The sequence below is a fragment of the Hemitrygon akajei genome, chromosome 7 (genome assembly GCF_048418815.1).
Source record: "Hemitrygon akajei chromosome 7, sHemAka1.3, whole genome shotgun sequence".
NCBI classification, from domain to species: Eukaryota; Metazoa; Chordata; class Chondrichthyes; order Myliobatiformes; family Dasyatidae; genus Hemitrygon; species Hemitrygon akajei.
Window position 1 is genome coordinate 159175516 of NC_133130.1, and position 18442 is coordinate 159193957.

General features: G+C 46.8%; 1 protein-coding gene across 1 annotated transcript in view; it reads left to right on the forward strand.

Moving 5' to 3' along the window:
- Nucleotides 1-4289: 4289 nt before the first annotated feature.
- notch1b (notch receptor 1b) overlaps nucleotides 4290-18442 on the forward strand; it is a 101431-nt gene continuing 87278 nt past the window's right edge. Inside the window, 2 exon segments of the mRNA XM_073052307.1 lie at nucleotides 4290-4711; nucleotides 13443-13524. Of these exon segments, the coding sequence (XP_072908408.1) occupies nucleotides 4663-4711; nucleotides 13443-13524 (131 nt within the window). The 5' untranslated portion in view covers nucleotides 4290-4662.

The following is an 18442-nucleotide window of genomic DNA, read 5'->3' on the forward strand; positions in this document are numbered from 1 at the left end:
AGTAGTGAGGTAGTGTTCATGGGTTCAATGTCTATTCAGAACCCGGAAAGCAGAGGAGAAGAAGCTGTTCCGGAGTCATTGAGTGTGTGCCTTCAGGCTCCTGTACCTCCTCCCTGATTGTATCGATGAGAAGAGGGCATGTTCTGGGTGATGGGGCCCTTAATGTTGCTACCTTTTTGAGGCATCACTCCTTGAAAATGTCCTGGATGCTGAGGAGGCTGGTGCCCATGATGGAGGTGACAGAATTTACAATTTTCTGCAGCTTGTTTCAATCTTGTGCAGAGACCCCTCCATACTAGACAGTGATGCAACCAGGTAGAATGCTCTCTGTAGTACATCTGTAGAAATTTCTGAGTATTTTTGACGACATACCAAATCTCCTCAAACTCCTAATGAAATATAGCCACTGTTGTGCCTTCTTCGTAGATGCATTGATGTGTTGGCCCAGTATAAATCATCAGAAATATTGACTCCCAGGAACTTGAAATTGCTCACCTTTTCCACCACTGATCCCTTGATCCCTTGTCTACCCTTTTTGAAGTCCACAGTCAATTCTTCGGTCTTACTGACACTGAGTGCAGGGTTGTTGCTGTGATACCACTTAACCAGCTGATCTATCTTGCGCCTCCTTGTCACCATCTGAAATTCCGCCAACAATAATTGTGTCATCAGCAAATTTATAGATGGTGTTTGAGCTGTGCCGAGCCACACAGTCTTGGATGTAGAGAGAGTAGAGAAGTGGGCTAAGCACTCATACTTGAGGTGTGCCAGTGTTGATTATCAGCACTGACTGTGGTCTTCTGGTGAGGAAATCAAGGATCCAGTTGCAGAGGCCCAGGTTTTGCCAGAACAGCAAGAATGATTGTGTTGAACAAAGATCTGTAGTCAATAAACAGCATCCTGACAAAGGTATTAGTATTGTCCAGTGATCCAAGGATGTGTGAAGAGCCAATGGGATCACATCCACTGTAGACCTATTGTGGTGATAGGTCCTTAAATAAGACTGCTACTGGACAATAGTCTAAGGCAGCTCGCCCTACTTTTCTTGTGCACTTGTATACTTGTTGCCCTTTTGAAGCAGGTGGGCACTTCCCACTGTAGCAATGAGAGATTGAAGTCTTTGAACACACCCCATTAGTTGGTTGGCACAGGTTTTCAGAACCCTACAGGTACACTATCAGAGGCTGTCACCTTGCAAGGGTTCACCCTCTTGAAAGCATATAATGCCAAATCTTCATTTTCATTGTAACATTCAATATGATTGCTGATACCTCCAAATTCGTCATAATTCTTAACTTGTTGAGGTCGTGAAATTGTTTCATTTTCAAACCTGATACTTTTTGGCATCTTCAAGTCTGAATGTTTGAAACCACGGTGAACAAAACAATTTAAATTGCCTTACTTATTTCTCGCGCAACTATCAGTCACAAAAATCACTGCTTGTTGAATGCAAACACACGCAATTGTCGCTATTTAAAGTTTGAAGCATGGTCGTCTGTCTAACGGCCAGGCGAGCACATGCGACTGACACAAGGTAGAATCTGTTCAGCAACAGACTCCTGTCCCAATGAAGCGGCATAGTGCCCCAAATAAACGAAGGGAATCCTGGATATTTTCTGGATTTGGTGTTTTTGTTTTTTTAATAGTTGTCCCAAATAAATGCCTTCCCCTATAACTGATGTCCCAATTAACCAGAATCCGCTGTATACAAAGTTATGAGGAATATTGATAGGGAGAGAACGTGTACTGTCTTTTTTTTCTCTTCAGGTTGAGTGAGACCGGAGCTAGGAGTCAAAGGTGAAATATTCGAGGAGAATCTGAGGGAGAACTTCACTTAGAGAGCGGTGCGAGTGTGGAACGAGCTGCCAGCGGAAGTGGTAGACGCGGGTTGAGTTATACAAGTTTGGAAAGGTATGTGAATGAGAGGGGGTTGGAGGGATACGGTCCAGGTGCAGGTAGACGGGACTAAGCAGAATATCGTGTCGGCTTGGACTGGATGGGCCTGTTTCTGCGCTGTAGTATTTTATGATTCTAAGAGAGGGAGAGGGTTCCAATAACACACCACACTACTGTGACATTGTAGCCCGGTCCAGTAATGATCAAAATAAAGAAGTACTGTAACTTCTGTAAGCTTCGTGTTCTGCATCGTTAAGTGGATTTCTTATTTTTCAACTTGGTCCAGGTGGGTTACTTCCAATAAGATAATCGACAGAAGTTGCGAGCTCTCGACCACCGAGTGAGGGCGAGGGTCTGTGCAAAACTTTTAAGGGATTGCATTGGAGGCGGGACGGGTAGATTTCTTACAAATTGTGAATAGGGAGGCAGGTCTAAATTTAGTCCTAGTGGGTTTAGCGAGCAATATATGTAGATCTAGGTTGCAAATGCGACACAATCCTGATTGTAATGTCACACACTGGCCTTATTTTGATGCCTCTGCAAGGAATTTCTACTCCCTCGTGAAAAAAATTTGTCTTACGATGTCAGCTGTGGTTCAGCAGCTCGCACTTTCACCTCCGGGTCAATAGGTTACGAGTCTGAGTCTCACTTGAGGACATAATGCAGGCTGACAGCCCCCAGTGCTCTTATGAGGGTACTACACTGTCAGGTCTCGTTAATAGCCCATCTCCCCTTTAGAAAACGATGTCACAACTTGAGAAGAATCGGATATTTCTTCCTGATATTTTAGGGGTTGTATCAGGACGAATGTCACTAAAAGCAGACTATCTGAATATTGTCACATGACTGCTCTGTATTAAAGTTTAAAAGAAAATTTATCAAAGTACATATATGTCACCATATACAACACTGAGATTCATTTTCTTGTGGGTATCACCGTAGATACAACGAAACACGGCAGCATCAGTGACAAACTACACACAAAGACAGACACACAGCCAGTGTGCAAAACAACAAACTACACAGATGCAAAAAGAAAATAAATAAATAAATAAATAATATTGAGAACGTGAGTTGTAGAGTCCATAGGTTGTGGAATCAGTTCAGTGTTGGGGTCGTGAAGTTATCCACGCTGGTTCAGGACCCTGATGATTGACGGGCAATGCAAAGACGAGAAAATCTGCAGATGCTGGAAATCCGAGCAACACACACAAAATACCAGAGGAACACAGTCGACGTTTCAGGCCGAGGCACTTCCTCAGGCAAAGAAAGGTGAGAAGTTAGAGCAAGAAGGTGGTCGGGGGGTGGGAGGGGAGGAAGAAATAACTATTCATATACGTGGTGGGATGGAACTTGACGCTCCTGTACCTCCTTCCTGATGGCAGCAGCGAGTAGAGAGCATGGCCTGAATTGACTACCTCGGTTCCTCTGTTACAATACTTAAACACGTATTTGGTTGTAATGCAATTTGGGATATCTGACGCAGTGAAAATCACTGTCTAAATCACAATTCCTCAATAATTTCCACTTCAAACGCAGTAAAAATATAGTGACACCCCAAACTGGCGAGCCAGTTACTCTGGTGAAAACAAAATCAGAGATAACGATACAGTCGAGCGATTTTGCAAGCCCATTTTGTTTTCAAAGTTGCGACTCCGAGATGAGTCAAAATGCCAAAGTTGGGACTGTTATTCCAAATACAAGATCAAGGTACAGCATCTCTGTGTAATTGCAGTCTTGCGACTGTGGAGGCGCTGCGTCTCCGCTGGGTGATTACGGTGTGACGGTGCTTATATTACAAGTTTCCATTATAAATAAGCAGGTAGAATCAATGAAGGGAGTATAAAAATTAGGACTAAAGATGTGACCTTAAGCACAGGGTTGTCAACAGGAAGTCTGAGTGTTTGCAAAATTTTCATTGTTCAACAGCTGATCTATGAAAGAGGGATTAGAAACAACAAGGTCAAAGGTCTAAATTTGTTCTATGAAAACTTATCTACAAGTTCGGAGTAACATTGCGCCAGAAATAAAGTAAGCTAGTTCAAGAAAGTAGAGTTTAACAAACGTTGAAAAGTTTTGGCTAAGTCTGAAAACTGCCTCTAGTTTGATCCAATTTAGAGCTGAACCTTACTTCAGGGAAAGTTGGATACTTAAAAGAAAAGTTCGATGGTCATACAGGGAGTTGAAGTTAAGGTTAGCGGTGTGTGTGTGTGTGTGTGTGTGTGGTGTGGACTCGGAAGAGGTAGTGCCCAGTTGAGACTTGGTCCTGAGCACCCTCCGACTGCCCATTCCCAAGGAGGATCGGAAGGAGAGGGACGAAAGACGAAGATCTCTTCGCAGCTTTATGCAAATACGGAGCAAATCTCCGCCCACCAGGGGGAGAGACAGAGAAGCTTTTTTTTTCTACCTCAGTTCAGCCTCTAACGCTTTGGGGAGATGAGCTGAGGACCGAGAGCCAAGACTACAGCTACAGGTTATTGAGAAAGAGAAGTTCAGAGCGTGAGGTCTGTGAGCGGATCTATAAACCAGTGACGGGACCCTGTGATTTCAACCCACTTCACCTTGTCAATCAATTCTACTCTTGCCCGGATTACTTCTATTTAAACAAAAAGGGATATTTCATTTGCTTGCAACTTTTTTTCCCTTCAACTCCCTCCTCCCCAGCCGGGGACCTCTGTGGATTTATGGTCTGTTTGAAGATATAACCGAGAGGATAACACAAAGAACTGAAGGAAAAGGAATCTCTCTCGAATCTCGACTGGAGGAATGTTGGTGCTGACCCTATGTCTAATATCATTGCCCACCCTGGTGCAAGGTGGGTGTGCGGATCAAAACTATTTCCCACAAAACCGGAGGTCAAGGTATTGGGAGGCAGGGAGGCAGAGTTGCTTTAAGTTACCGGTTTCGATTAAAGGGGAGTTAAGTTCGGGCAAGTTTCGAGCTTCTTCCGCTTGTTGCGTCCCAGGAGCTGCCTTTGCCCGGACACATTGTAATACGAATAGCTTTCGCCGCGGAACCGGGGAATCTCAGCTTGACCCTCTTCCACTCCCCAAGGAACACAGTTCCCACGATTTAGCTTTCTTTTGTCTTTCACTTGATATATCATCGGCACCTCATTGTGTTTGTGTGTGTGTGTGTGTGAGAAAGGGGGGGGGGATGCTCCTGGTCCCTGACCGAGCCTGTCGGGGTGCAGGATGGAGCTAGGTTCACAGGGATGGGGAAGAGGTGTGGGGAGATGTAGAAGTTGGGGAGAGAGAGAGAGAGAGAGAGAGAGTGTGTGTGTGTAAGAGAGAGAGAATGTGAGTGGCGGGGCAGATGAAAGTCAAACATTTTAGGCCTTCCCCACTTGAAATTGTTTCTGTTAAGTATCGACTCACGTTCTGATTCGGGGAGGGGACCTGCATAATTATGGAAGTTTAGTGCTTTAATCTCTTTCAGCAACAACCCCAACTCCACCCATTCAAGGAGACGAGCCTTCCTGTATTTGGGGCGGGGGGGGGGGGAAGAAAACCAACCGCAAACTCCTCACATGGTCGCATTAGTGAAAGAAACCACTTCCAGCCTGGATCCCGGGAGAAATTCCGCCCCCACCCCGATTTCCAAACTCCCATCTCTGGATCTAATTCCTGGACCTCACAGACTGAGCAAACTCACCCGCATAGCTCCGACCCAGAGACCATGGGTGGAGTGCGCACCCCACCCCACCCAAACCCGCCCCACTGATGTTGCTACTTCAAGGAAACCTCAACTAGTACCTCTAGTGTGAGCCCACCCTCGGTCCCCACTCCCCAGCCTTCATGTTCGCTTTGATCGTAACCTAATTTCCCCCCTCCCCACCCCGATATTCAGATTAGTCGTAATCCCAGCCCCTCTCCCAGCAGACCTTCACAAGGCTCTCATCAGTAATCGCTGTCCTTAAATTCTCACTCCTGTTTCCTTAACTCTGGAACCTCCTTCGGTGTTACACCCTCTGCTATATCTGCGCCTTGCTCATTTTGGTCTTGAAAGCCTTCAATGAGCCCGAGTTTCACACCTTTCATGCACATGCCGTGGCCCTAAACTCGGGAATTCCCCAGACCTCCCGACTCCTTTCCCTCCTTTAGATTGAAAGCTGAGCAGCTCGGGCAGCATCCGCGGAAGAGAAACAAAGTTTCAGGCCCAGAGTTCTCCATCACAACTGGATTTAAAGTTAAAAATTATAAAAATGTTTATCGATTGATCCGTTGAGTTTCCCCAGCATTCTTCTGTTTTGATTTCATATTTTCAGCATGTGTAGTGTTTAGTTTGATGTCTAAGCATTTGGTTATTCGCCTCAATAGGGCTGGGTTTAATACTTTAATTTATTAAAGGTTATATGTAAACGCCGGTTGTATAAAGGGATGCGCGGGGTGGTGGTGCGAGATCGGCATAGCATTCCCCCTCCCCCAAAGAATTTACGTTAGCCTGGTTTCTTCTCTGCGTCCTCCGCTGTTACTGAAACCACCAGGTTTGAGTGACTTGGCCCGCACACTTTACTCTGGTATCTTCTTACAGTGCCGCTGGCCACCAATTTTTCTCTGACCAATCCCCTTCCTGTGCGACTAGCTGATTTATTATTACTGCTCCCACACGGTCTGAATGTGTCACGACATCGTCTCCCACCACCGACTGATGTTCGGTTTGCTTTGCACGCTAGAGTGTGTGTGTGTGTGTTTTTTGTAACTTCCAGCGGTCACGTGGGGAAGTTGCGCCAAACTTGTATTCGATGTTCAGCGCCGTTTAGCGCTCACGAGCAGGAGGTGGGTGACTTACCCGCCACTGCCAGCCCACATTGGCAGTTCCTGGCATCACACCAGCAATTTAAAGTGACATCGAAACGATCTGGTGGGAAGTTTCCCTTGCGTTTGACCGGAGCGCGTTCGTCAGATCACTGTTCTGCGATTTTTCAACCAGAGTAAACAGAGAGCTCTCTTCGCCCACTCTTTCCTCTCAGTTGACTAGGCTGCGAGCTCCTTAGTTCAAATTGTCATCTTCCCTGTTAAACCTCCTGTTTTATGATTTCCCGAAAAAGTCGAACCGTCTTTCGCAGAACCCTTCAGCGCCGGCATTGGTTGCGTGAAGGGCTCAGTTTCCATCAAAGGGTACGACTTGACTTCAGTGCCCTTGCGTCAGAGAGGAAGTAAGGAGCCACTGTCTGATCGACTTACGGTGACAGGGGCTGGGATGTTTATCACCTATCACCTAGATGTTTATCATTTCTTTGTGAGTCTCATTGTCTTTGCCCACGTGCGTCCCGTCTGCCTCTGCGTTTTAGTATTTGCTTGTTCTCTGTATCTTTCACTCTGCTCTCTCTCTCTCTCTCTCTCTCTCTCTCTCTCTCTCAGTAACGCCTATGTCTGTCTGTCTGACTATCTGCACCTGTTTGTGTAGTGTAAACCTATCTCTCTCCCTTTCTGTATTTCTATCTGCCTGCCTCTAACTATTGTCAGTCTTCACATCCACCTTTTGCGTCCCAGTAGCGGGACAGAGTGAGTAACAGGCTTGGCAAAAGTAAGAAGGCTCCGCAGTGGAGAAACGGCAGGGAACAGGCGGAAGGTGAGCTGTGGAGGACCGGCATGGGAAAGTGGGAGAAGGAGGAGAGAGTTGGGGAGGTGGATTGTGAGCGACTGGGGTCTGGAATGGAAGATGGCAATTAAGTGGAGATGAGGAAATCGAACGTAGTTTAGTGCAACAAGTCTTCCACTAGTCCGTGAGCTTTGGAAAGTGATACTTGCTGACAAGTGCAGGTTGCTGGTATTTATCACGAGACTTATCACTCTATCATTTCCCTGGAAGTGTATCGTTGGTAATTATTATAAAATAGACCAGGTCCCCGGGAAAATCAAAGACTTGTTTAGCAGTGTGCCTTGCAACTGATTGTTATGAGAGGGCTGGCCACTATGATGATCGAAACATGAGTCGTCTTGTGCTGGAAATGGGATAAGAGGAACGATACAAGATTGATGGGAAGATGGTTCACTGATCACCTGTTCTGGAGACTAGGCATTCCAGGCCCATTCCTCGCATGCCCAAGGCTACTGCCCTGAGCCTTTTGGTCTGTTAACCTCAGACTTGGAACACGCTGAGGGAAGTTAAAGAAATTGAATCAATCTTGGTAAAAGGGACGATGTAAACTCAACTGGTTTCTAAGACCCTATAGAGAAAGAATACCTGTCATCATATCAGAATCAGGTTTAATATAACCAGCATACCTTGTGAAATGTGTTAACATTGCAGCAGCAGTACAATGCAATACATGATAATAGAGAGAAAAACTGAATTACAGTAAAGTTATATCTGTATATTAAAAAGTTAAATTAAATAAGTAATGCAAAAACAGAAATAAAAAAAGTAGTGAGGTAGTGTTCATGGGTTCAATCTGCGATCAGAAATCAGCTGGCAGACAGGAAGAATCTGTTCCTGAATCGCTGAGTGTGTGCCTTCAGGCTTCTGTATCTCCTACCTGATGGTAACAGTGAGAAGAGGGCATCTCCTAGCTGGTGGGGGTCCTTAATGATGGACGGGCCTTTTTGAGGCACTGCTCCTTGAAGATGTAGTGGATACTATGGATGCTGATGCCCATGATGGAGCTGACCAAGTTTACAACTCTACAGATAGGCCTATATTTGACTCCAGTCCCCAAATGTCACCCTCCAGCTTCCAATGAATTCAACTGGAATTGAGGAGGGATGGAGATTCCCCCTCCCCGCCGCCAAGATAAACAAGAAGGCTGAGGGGTAACCAGCTTGTGATGGTGAGAGTGTGGAAGAAGGGAGCAGAGTGGAGGTTTCGATCCTGATCTCGGGTGCTTTGAGAGTTCTGCGCACTTTGCTAGTGGCCATTTGTGCTTTGCTTCACCACTGTGATTAATGAATGCTGGATGGTTTGTGTGGGCTAGGTGGGCCAAAAGGTATTGACCGCCCACTCAATTACTTACTGCAAACTTAGTACTTAGTCAGGAAGATGACTCAACACCATCACCCTGGGCATAGTATTAAATTGATTGAATTGGAACAACTTTTTACCCAGGCTTGAAGTTCCAAGTTATGAAGAATTTGAGTTGTCAGAATCATCTGTACAAGTGATAGATTCAGCACAGATACAGGCCATTCAGCCCATGCAAACCATCGAACATTTATTTTACACCAATCCTATTTTAAATCATTTTATTTTCTCGGAACTCCTGTCAAATCCATCCTGTTTTCTATGCCCCGGGGGCAATTTACAGTGGTCCATTAGCAACTCGCTCAATTTTGGGAAGTGGGTAACAGAAACAAATGGTCACGAGGAAAATGTGCAAACTTCACACAACACCCGAGTTCGGGATTGAACCCTTCACCGTGCTGTCGTCGTCCACACGTTATTCGCCCAAAATGCGTTAGTCTGACTGCAGTCCGTGATTCCAAAATGGTGACATCTTTTACCCTGTCAGGTCCCTTAATAATAACCCGCAAGTCACCTCCCAGCTTTCTCGTTTATCCTGGGAGGGGGGAATTCCCTCAGTAATGGGAGCGTCTGCCGGGAGGTAAAGCAAGAGAGATTCCACAAGATGCGACAGTGTGGGCGAGAGTCAATCCTGGGATTGACAGCTCTGTTGCCGCCTCGTCCGGGATCTTGCCCTGTCTCTATCTCAAGTGACCAGCGCCTGTGCCGTTGACACACGCCGGCGTGGTCTCAGTTCCGGGCTGTGATTGGTAATACTGAGTGCAACCAGTCAGGGGAGGAACCGTGCCAAGACCTCGGAGAACAGAAGGCCGCTGAGCAGCGGCGGAGAGTGAGTGCCAATGAGTGACCCTGATTGCTCCCTCCTCTCTCACTCGCTCTCTCTCTCTCCGCGCCTTTGTTCCCAACACAGAGCCCTGCTCCACAGCTGTTGCCTGTTCCCACGCATGGGCCACAGACTGTTACTGAACTCCCAGCTCTTCAAGGGCTATACTGAGTGCTTCACACACATCCCGCCCAGCACAGGCGCCTGCGACAGGAGAACGCACAGTCTGCTGAGAGTCTCCAGCATACTCAGCAAGCGCCAGGGACACCCCTCTCACAGCGGAATGGACAAACAGCTTACCTGGACTCACACACTGAAGTTTCCATTAATAGCTGAAATAGTTCTGCTGAAAGGTATCAGCCAAAAACTTTTTATTCCCCTCCACAGATGACGCCTGACCTGCTGAGTTTCTTCAGCATTTTGTGTGTGTTACTCAAGGTTTACAACATCCGCAGAATCTCGTGTGTCCAATAATAATGATCTCACCAAGTTTTCCCACCCCCACCACCACACACCTTCCACTCCTTTACCCTAGATCAGACTAGGAGACCACAGGCACAAAACCTTCACAGTGTATGTGGGACCCGTCCCCCAGTGAGGGTCAGTGTGTGTGGGACCCGTCCCCCAGTGAGGGTCACTGTGTGTGAGTCCATCCCCCAGTGAGGGTCAGTGTGTGTGGGTCCCGTCCCCCGGTGAGGATCAGTGTGTGTGTGTGGGACCCGTCTCCCAGTGAGGATCAGTGTGTGTGGGACCCGTCCCCCAGTGAGGGTCAGTGTGTGTGTGGGACCCGTCCCCCAGTGAGGGTCAGTGTGTGTGGGACCCATCCCCAGTGAGGGTCAGTGTGTGTGGGACCCGTCCCCCAGTGAGGGTCAGTGTGTGTGGAACCCATCCCCCAGTGAGGGTCACTGTGTGTGAGTCCATCCCCCAGTGAGGGTCAGTGTGTGTGGGACCCGTCCCCCAGTGAGGGTCAGTGTGTGTGGGACCCGTCCCCCAGTGAGGGTCACTGTGTGTGGGACCCGTCTCCCAGTGAGGGTCAGTGTGTGTGTGACCCGTCCCCCAGTGAAGGTCAGTGTGTGTGGGACCCATCCCCCAGTGAGGGTCACTGTGTGTGGGACCCGTTTCCCAGTGAGTGTCAGTGTGTGTGTGAGTCCATCCCCCAGTGAGGGTCAGTGTGTGTGGGACCCGTCCCCCGGTGAGGATCAGTGTGTGTGGGACCCGTCCCCCAGTGAGGATCAGTGTGTGTGGGACCCGTCCCCCAGTGAGGGTCAGTGTGTGTGGGACCCATCCCCCAGTGAGGGTCAGTGTGTGTGGGACCCGTCTCCCCAGTGAGGGCCGTGTGTGTGGGACCCGTCCCCCAGTGAGGGTCAGTGTGTGTGGGACCCATCCCCCGGTGAGGGTCAGTGTGTGTGGGACCCATCCCCCAGTGAGGGTCAGTGTGTGTGGGACCCATCCCCCTGTGAGGGTCAGTGTGTGTGGAACCCGTCCCCCAGTGAGGGTCAGTGTGTGTGAGACCTGTCCCCCAGTGAGGGTCAGTGTGTGTGGGACCTGTCCCCCAGTGAGGGTCAGTGTGTGTGAGACCTGTCCCCCAGTGAGGGTCAGTGTGTGTGGGACCCATCCCCAGTGAGGGTCGGTGTGTGTGGGACCCATCCCCCAGTGAGGGTCAGTGTGTGTGGGACCCGTCCCCTAGTGAGGGTCGGTGTGTGTGGGACCCGTCCCCTAGTGAGGGTCGGTGTGTGTGGGTCCCATCCCCTAGTGAGGGTCGGTGTGTGTGGGACCCGTCCCCTAGTGAGGGTCGGTGTGTGTGGGACCCGTCCCACAGTGAGGGTCGGTGTGTGTGGGACCCATCCCCTAGTGAGGGTCGGTGTGTGTGGGTCCCATCCCCTAGTGAGGGTCGGTGTGTGTGGGACCCGTCCCCCAGTGAGGGTCGGTGTGTGTGGGACCCGTCCCCTAGTGAGGGTCGGTGTGTGTGGGACCCGTCCCCCAGTGAGGGTCGGTGTGTGTGGGACCCGTCCCCTAGTGAGGGTCGGTGTGTGTGGGACCCGTCCCACAGTGAGGATCAATGTATTCTTGAGATATTGATTTACATGTGGCACATTCTTCAATTAAATTTAAATTTCATATTTTCCCGGATCTTAGACCAATAAAATAAATCATTTTGATGTACCACCACAATAATGATTTACTGTCTGGGTAGGCCCATTGTCTCTATCTGCTCCTGCCCCACTGAACTCATGTCCTCATACCTCAACTCCTTTCAATCCCCTTTTGTTTAATCCCTTTCTGCCTACATCCGCGACACTTCTCAGGTCCTCGATCACCTCAATAACTTTAAATTCCCTAGTCCTATTTGCCTCATTTTCACCATGGATGTCCAGTCCTTATACACTTATATTCTGCCAACAGGAAGCCCTTAAAGCTCTCTGCTTCTTTATCAAAAAAAGAACCAACCATTTTCCTTCCACCACCACTTTCCTCTGTCTGAATTTTTCCTTTGACATCTTGCATTTTCTCCAGATTCGAGGGTAGCCATGAGCACCCACACGAGCTCCAGCTTTACCTGCCTTTCCCAACCTGTCTCCTGTAAAAATACTATTCTCAGTTCCTTCATCTCTGCAGCATGTGCTTCCAGAATGAAGCTCTCCTTTCCAGGACATCAGAGATGGGGTTCCTCTTGTCCTTACCAGGCTTCCCATGAACCCCCTTATCATTCTCTGCAACTTCTGCCATCTCCAAAGGGATCCTGCCACTAAACACATTTTCAACTGCCCTCCACTCCACGCTTTCCATAGGGGTTGATTGCTCCCTCTGTGAATCCCTTGTCCATTCCTCTCTCCCCATTTAATCTCCCTCCTGGCACTTCTCCCTGCACGTGGCCAAAATCCTACACCTGTCCATTCATCTCTTTCCTCACTGTTCATATTCAGGGCTCCAGACAGTTCATCCGGATGAGGCAACAGTTCATCTGTGAATCTTCTGGAGTCATCTATAGTGTGTGGTGCTGCCAATGTGGTCTCCTCTGCATTGGTGAGACCCATCGTAAGTAGGGGGGTACAAGCACCTCCATTCCAACTGCCAAAAGAGGAGCTTCCGGGAGTCAGTCCGTGGCCTCCTCTTGTGCCAGGATGAGGCCACCCTCAGGGTGGAGAAGCAACACCTTATTTTCCATCTGGGTAGCCTCCAACCCGAGGGCATGAATATCGATTTCTCCTTCCAGTTAAAGAATTCCCTCCCCCTCCCCTCTTCTCGTATTGCGCACTCTGGCTTCTTACCTCTTCTCACCTGTCTATTGCCCCCCACCCCACCCCCGTGCCCTTCCTTCCATGGTCCACTTCCCTCTCCTTTGACATTCCTTCCTTTCCAGCCTTTTATCTTTCCCACCCACTCAGATTCACCCATCACCTTCTAGCTATCCTCCCTCCCTCCCCCCACCTTTTTATTTTTTTTGGTTCATTCCCCCCCCCCAGACCTGACCTGCTGAGTTCCTCCCACATTTATGCGTGTTGCTTTGAATTTACAGCATCTACAGATTTCCTTGTGTTATTGATTTTGTTGTTGAATAAATCATTATAATAATGATTTGTAATGATTAGGAGAGGCTTTAGTTTTGTTTCGATGCTTCAGACAGGTTTTTGAACAATGGTGTCGTTTGCTTACTAAGTAGGTGGCAACTAATCAGATGGACAAGCTATCAGGGAGAAATGTTGGTTAAGCTGGGAAGCTATTAAAAACGGCTAATTTGCTGTCTTCCTCTCTTCCTCAGGTTTGAATTGCTTTATCCAGTCAGAATACTGTGCTAATGGTGGCAGATGTAGCCGGAATCCTAATGGTACCGAAGTTTGCCTGTGAGTATCGTCACTCTTTCACTTTCATGATTTGGTGTTGATTTATTCTTACCTGATAGGATCTGATTTCTCATCATTCCTCCTCTCTCATGCTCGCTGACCTTCCCTTTTCTTTGCAGCCCTTTCTGACCCTCATCTGCTTGCCTCTGCTCTCCATCCTTTTATCCCTCCTCATCCCCATTCCATTTCTTCAGGAGGAACGTGAGGAGAAGTCACCTTCACTTGTCTTGCTTCCATATACAGACTGACACTGAGCTGTTTTCTTTGCTATTGCCAATTAGTGACAAATTAGGGTAACCAGTCCTGCCGAAGGGTTTCGGCCGAAACGTTGACTGTACTTTATTCCATAGATGCTGCCTGTCCTGCTGAGTTCCTCCAGCATTTTGTGTGTGTTGCTGGGGTAAGGAACTTCCTTCTTAGTCTGGATTAGTTGACTTCTTATTTTGAAATCGACGCCAGGTTCTAAGCACTCCAACCATGGGAAACATCATCCCTGGATCGACTATATCAAGCCCTGAAAGAATTTGGTAGTTCAATAAGGTTATTTCTCATTCATCTAAATTCCAGAGGACCAATGCTCAATTTACATAATCTGTCTTGTGGGGAGAGTTGAGCCAATTCAGGTTGATAGGCTGTAATGCTGAGCATGCGGTACACTGTTCTGGGTGGATGGTATGTGGTGTGGGATAGTTGTATTGTTGAGAGGCAAGTTGCAACTTTAAGTAGGTGTCATATTGCAATGGTGGGTGCAGTGTTGGCTTAGTTTTGGTGTTGTTTATGTGCATTGCTTGGTATGTGGGGATCCAAGTTGGGTGGGGTTCTGGTGTTTGGTGGGTGAGAGAAACTTGCTTTCCCTTCCAATGAATTGCTTTTCCAGAAAATAATTAGGATTCCTCAGATGAATTTCTAACTGTGTGATCCATGAGAAGGAATGGGTGCAAAGGAGGATCTTTCTAAAAAATAGAAAAGAATATGTTTCTCTGGCAACTTTTCTGCCTTTAGGATTCCCAAAATCTTTTAGGTCTTTGGGAATAAGTTTGAAGTATTGTTTATGTTTTGTTTAAAGGAATCATACTGGCCAGTTTTCATAGTTATGTTTACTGATGCAAATTGAGAGATAAATATTAGACCACAGGTGACAACTGCTCTTCGGATTGAACTGGGCGGGATCATTTGCAATCACTTGCAAGAGCTGATGGGGTCTCAGTTTAACATCTCATTTTCAAGATATCACCCCGATTGTGTAGAATTGACATCAGTAACATCATCATAGGTTAGATTAACATTTGGGTTATGGGTGCTGCTAGTGAAGCCTACTCTGAGAGTCCTGAGAAGATGGTAATGGACTACCTCCTCAAGGTAATGGACAACCTCCTCAAGGTAATGGACAACCTCCTCAAACTGTTGGCCCCAAATCTGATGCAGTGAGAGGGCACTCCAGAAGACAGTTCAAGTTAGTCTCCTTGAAACGGGACTAAAGTTACATTCTGGGCTAGATGTTCTTATGACAATCCAAAAGCTTCCGTTTCATTTTTACCTATTCAAAACTGTCCTTGCTGAGATTTTGAACTCCTTGCATAGCTTACGTTTTTCTTGTGTCTCTAATGCTATTTGCCTGTGATGTTGCTGTGTTTTTTTTTTCATTGCACCAGTGCATACATATACCTGTGACTGTGATACATACATATACCTGTGACTGTGGTGCATACATATACCTGTGATTGTAGTGCATACATATACCTGTGACTGTAGCACTTGACCTTGATTGTTCTCTGAGGTGTTAGCCTGGTAAAAGACGTACCATCCCACATGTTAAGGAAAATCCCAAAGAGTATCTTGGGCTGCATTGCCTGCGTTAGGAATGTCCAAGTTAAGAGGAGGCGGGGGAAGAGGTATGATCTGATGGAATTCTTTCACATCTGAAATATTTTTGATAGAAAGGTCACAGAAGAGATGCTTCATCTTGTGGTGAGAGTGCAAGAATAGTAGTCATAAATAGAAGACAGTCGTGAATGCTTCCTATATAAAAAACAAAATAAATATCTTTACCCAGAGAGCAGGGAGAACTGAGATAAAAGGAGAAAGGAATATGTTGTTAGGTTAAGGTTAATAGGACTGGCATATGACATGTGCAGAGTATAACCACCAGCAAAGACCATTTAGGCTTTATGACCTGTTATAAAGTGCTATAACATTGTGGGTGAAATGACAGCTGTGGATGTTCCCTTGAAACAGAAGGGAAGAGCTCAGGGGAGGGGAGGAGTGGGGCAATGACAAGAGTAATGACAGTGGAACGCTGGGCCTCAAAGTCGAATCCATAAGACAATGAAAGAAAACAACTCTTGTGGATCTACAAACATTTTAATTCTGTCCCCACCCCACCCCCCCACCAGGGGTAGGTTGTGCCATCTGTTGACTGTGTGGATTGCGCATTGTGCTGCTCCAAGTTCCATGTCCAGCCTCCACACACACCCTCCTCCCCTCCCTCCCTCGTACACCAAACTCAGGGCCCATAAGCAATTACCAGACAAAGGGCCCAAGCGCTTCTTTCAATGACTGAAAGCCAAGCCACGCCACTCTGCAGAAATTGCCCCGACGCTTCAATCTCTAAATCTGTTTTCTTTCCTTTCTTTCACTAGCTGACAGCTGGAGTTCGGTCGGACTTTGAGGCCTATTGTTAGGCCTCAGATTAATACTGTGTGACTAATCACCGCGTCTGAGGCCTAAAGAGCACGTCTCACTTGCTTTAACTGTTCTTCCCTGGGTTACAATACAAGCGCAGATGGACACACATTCTAATTAGATCCCTCCATTTTCTCTCTCTACCTCCCCTCTCCCCCAGAAAAAAAGTAGAAGGGCGGGGATACTATTTGTGATAGAAAGAAAAGCTTCCTTAACAGAGGAGGAGAAAAGCAAAATGTTTCATAAGATTCCAGTTTTAGACATCCCGAGATTTGGTTTAACAGCGAGCAGGATTATATAGTGAAGCACCTTGGCAAATGGCCCCTTGCTTCAATCTGTCTAACTGGGACCCATAATGTACTCATTGTGCATAACTTAGGCTTTGGCCCAACCCCATGCAGACCCTGTTCCTAATTAGAAATTGTGATGAAATAGCTATGGAGAAAGATAGAGTGTTAGTAAAAAATAGTGATAGTAACATTGAACATTTTATCTGTCATTTTCTCCCTTCATCTATCTCTCTTTCATCTGTTCCCCTCATTCACTGTCTCATTTTAACTGTTTCTCTCATTCTGTTTCTGTCTTTATTTCTTTCCTACTCACTCCTGTTACATCATTATGTATTAGACTATGTCTGTTTTTTTCTTTTTTCTATACTCAGCCTCTCTCTTTTCCATTTTCTGTTGTATTTCTCTCTCTCTCTCTATTTCTTTCTCTCTCCTCCTTTTTCTCTGTTTATCCCCACTACTGGGAAAAGACATTTGGAAATTGAATCGCTCATAGCCTGGTTTGAAGAAAGATGGAAATTAGCTTAAGCAGTAATGTGTTTTCCAGACTAAGGTGGGGGCTGTTCGTGTGTTGTTTCCCTGTTTTCCCTGTTACCCCCTCCCCCTTCTCTCCCTCCTTCCCCATTTTTATATAAATTCTCACTCACTAACATACTTTTTTCTTGTCATCTCTGTCATTCCCAGATATACATTCGCATTCTTTCTGTCACCCCCCACTCTGAAACACATTCCGGATTACTCTGTCTCTCTTATCACACGCACATTCTCTCTCTCTCTCTCTCACACACACTCACACTCAATCACAATGTTGCCCACCCATGCACAGCAACTAGTATAATATCAGTCCACAAGTCCACAGGATAAAGGGTGGGGGACAAACAGTCCACGACTAATTGACATTCCTGCAACACCTTTCATCAACTTGGCTGCCCTGTGCCACTTCACAGCCAATGACTGACTTTACCCAAAACTTTCTTGCTGCTGGCATTAGGGCAGCAATGAAAGTTCACCATCTCTGGCGGCGTTCAGGGCTTCCTTCAGCAAGTCAGTAGCTTCCTCTTGGTTTTCAGCACCATCAGTCATGCAGGTCCTGGGTGAGATTCGGGAATACCGTTACATTCAGATGTAGAAGGATTCTTCATTGCTTATTTCATAACAATTTTGACTTACCAGTCAGGGTTGTTAGCCCTGAGCTGAACCCCAAAACCTGGGGGACCAGTGGATGTTTCTTAGTCTGGCCTCTACCCTTTGACCTGTTTGGCATGGGTGACCCTACCAAGAGCCAAAGTATAAAGCCCTGACTCCAGCCAGTGTAGCACTCCGTCCGGGTCATTGAGGCACGCAAGTTTCCAAACCACGACAACAAAGTTGAGGTCCTCTTGGAGGCCTACTAAAACTTGATGGTTTATCCATGTTGATCAGTATTCTTTTGAGGCCAGTGCTTCCTCTGAATTAACTTGAGACTGTGGAGAAACCAGGGTTTTTGGTCTTGCCTAATGGAGGTCCATGTGCAAGATACCAAATATGTATAGAACACAGAACAGTACAGCACAGTATAGTCCCTTTGATCCACAATTTGTGCTGATCTATGTAAACCTCCATGATCAATCTAACCCTTCTCTCCTACACAATTCATAACCCTCCTTTAATGTTACATCCATGTGCCAAGTTTTTTAAAGGTCTCTATTGTATCAGCTTCTACAACCAGGCACCCACCACTCTCTGTGTAAAACATCTACCTCCGACATCCCCCCCCCAAAAAAAACTTTCCTCCACTAACCTTAACGGGTGTCATAGTTCTTGCACTTCACAGATCTTCAGGGAGCTGTTACACATAATCATTCATTTTCAGACCACCAAACAAGGGTGATCTAAATTTTCTGTTACTACAGACTAGAGAGTGGGAGATGGTGGAAAAGATGAGTGCCTTCAGCTTCTCAAGTCCATTC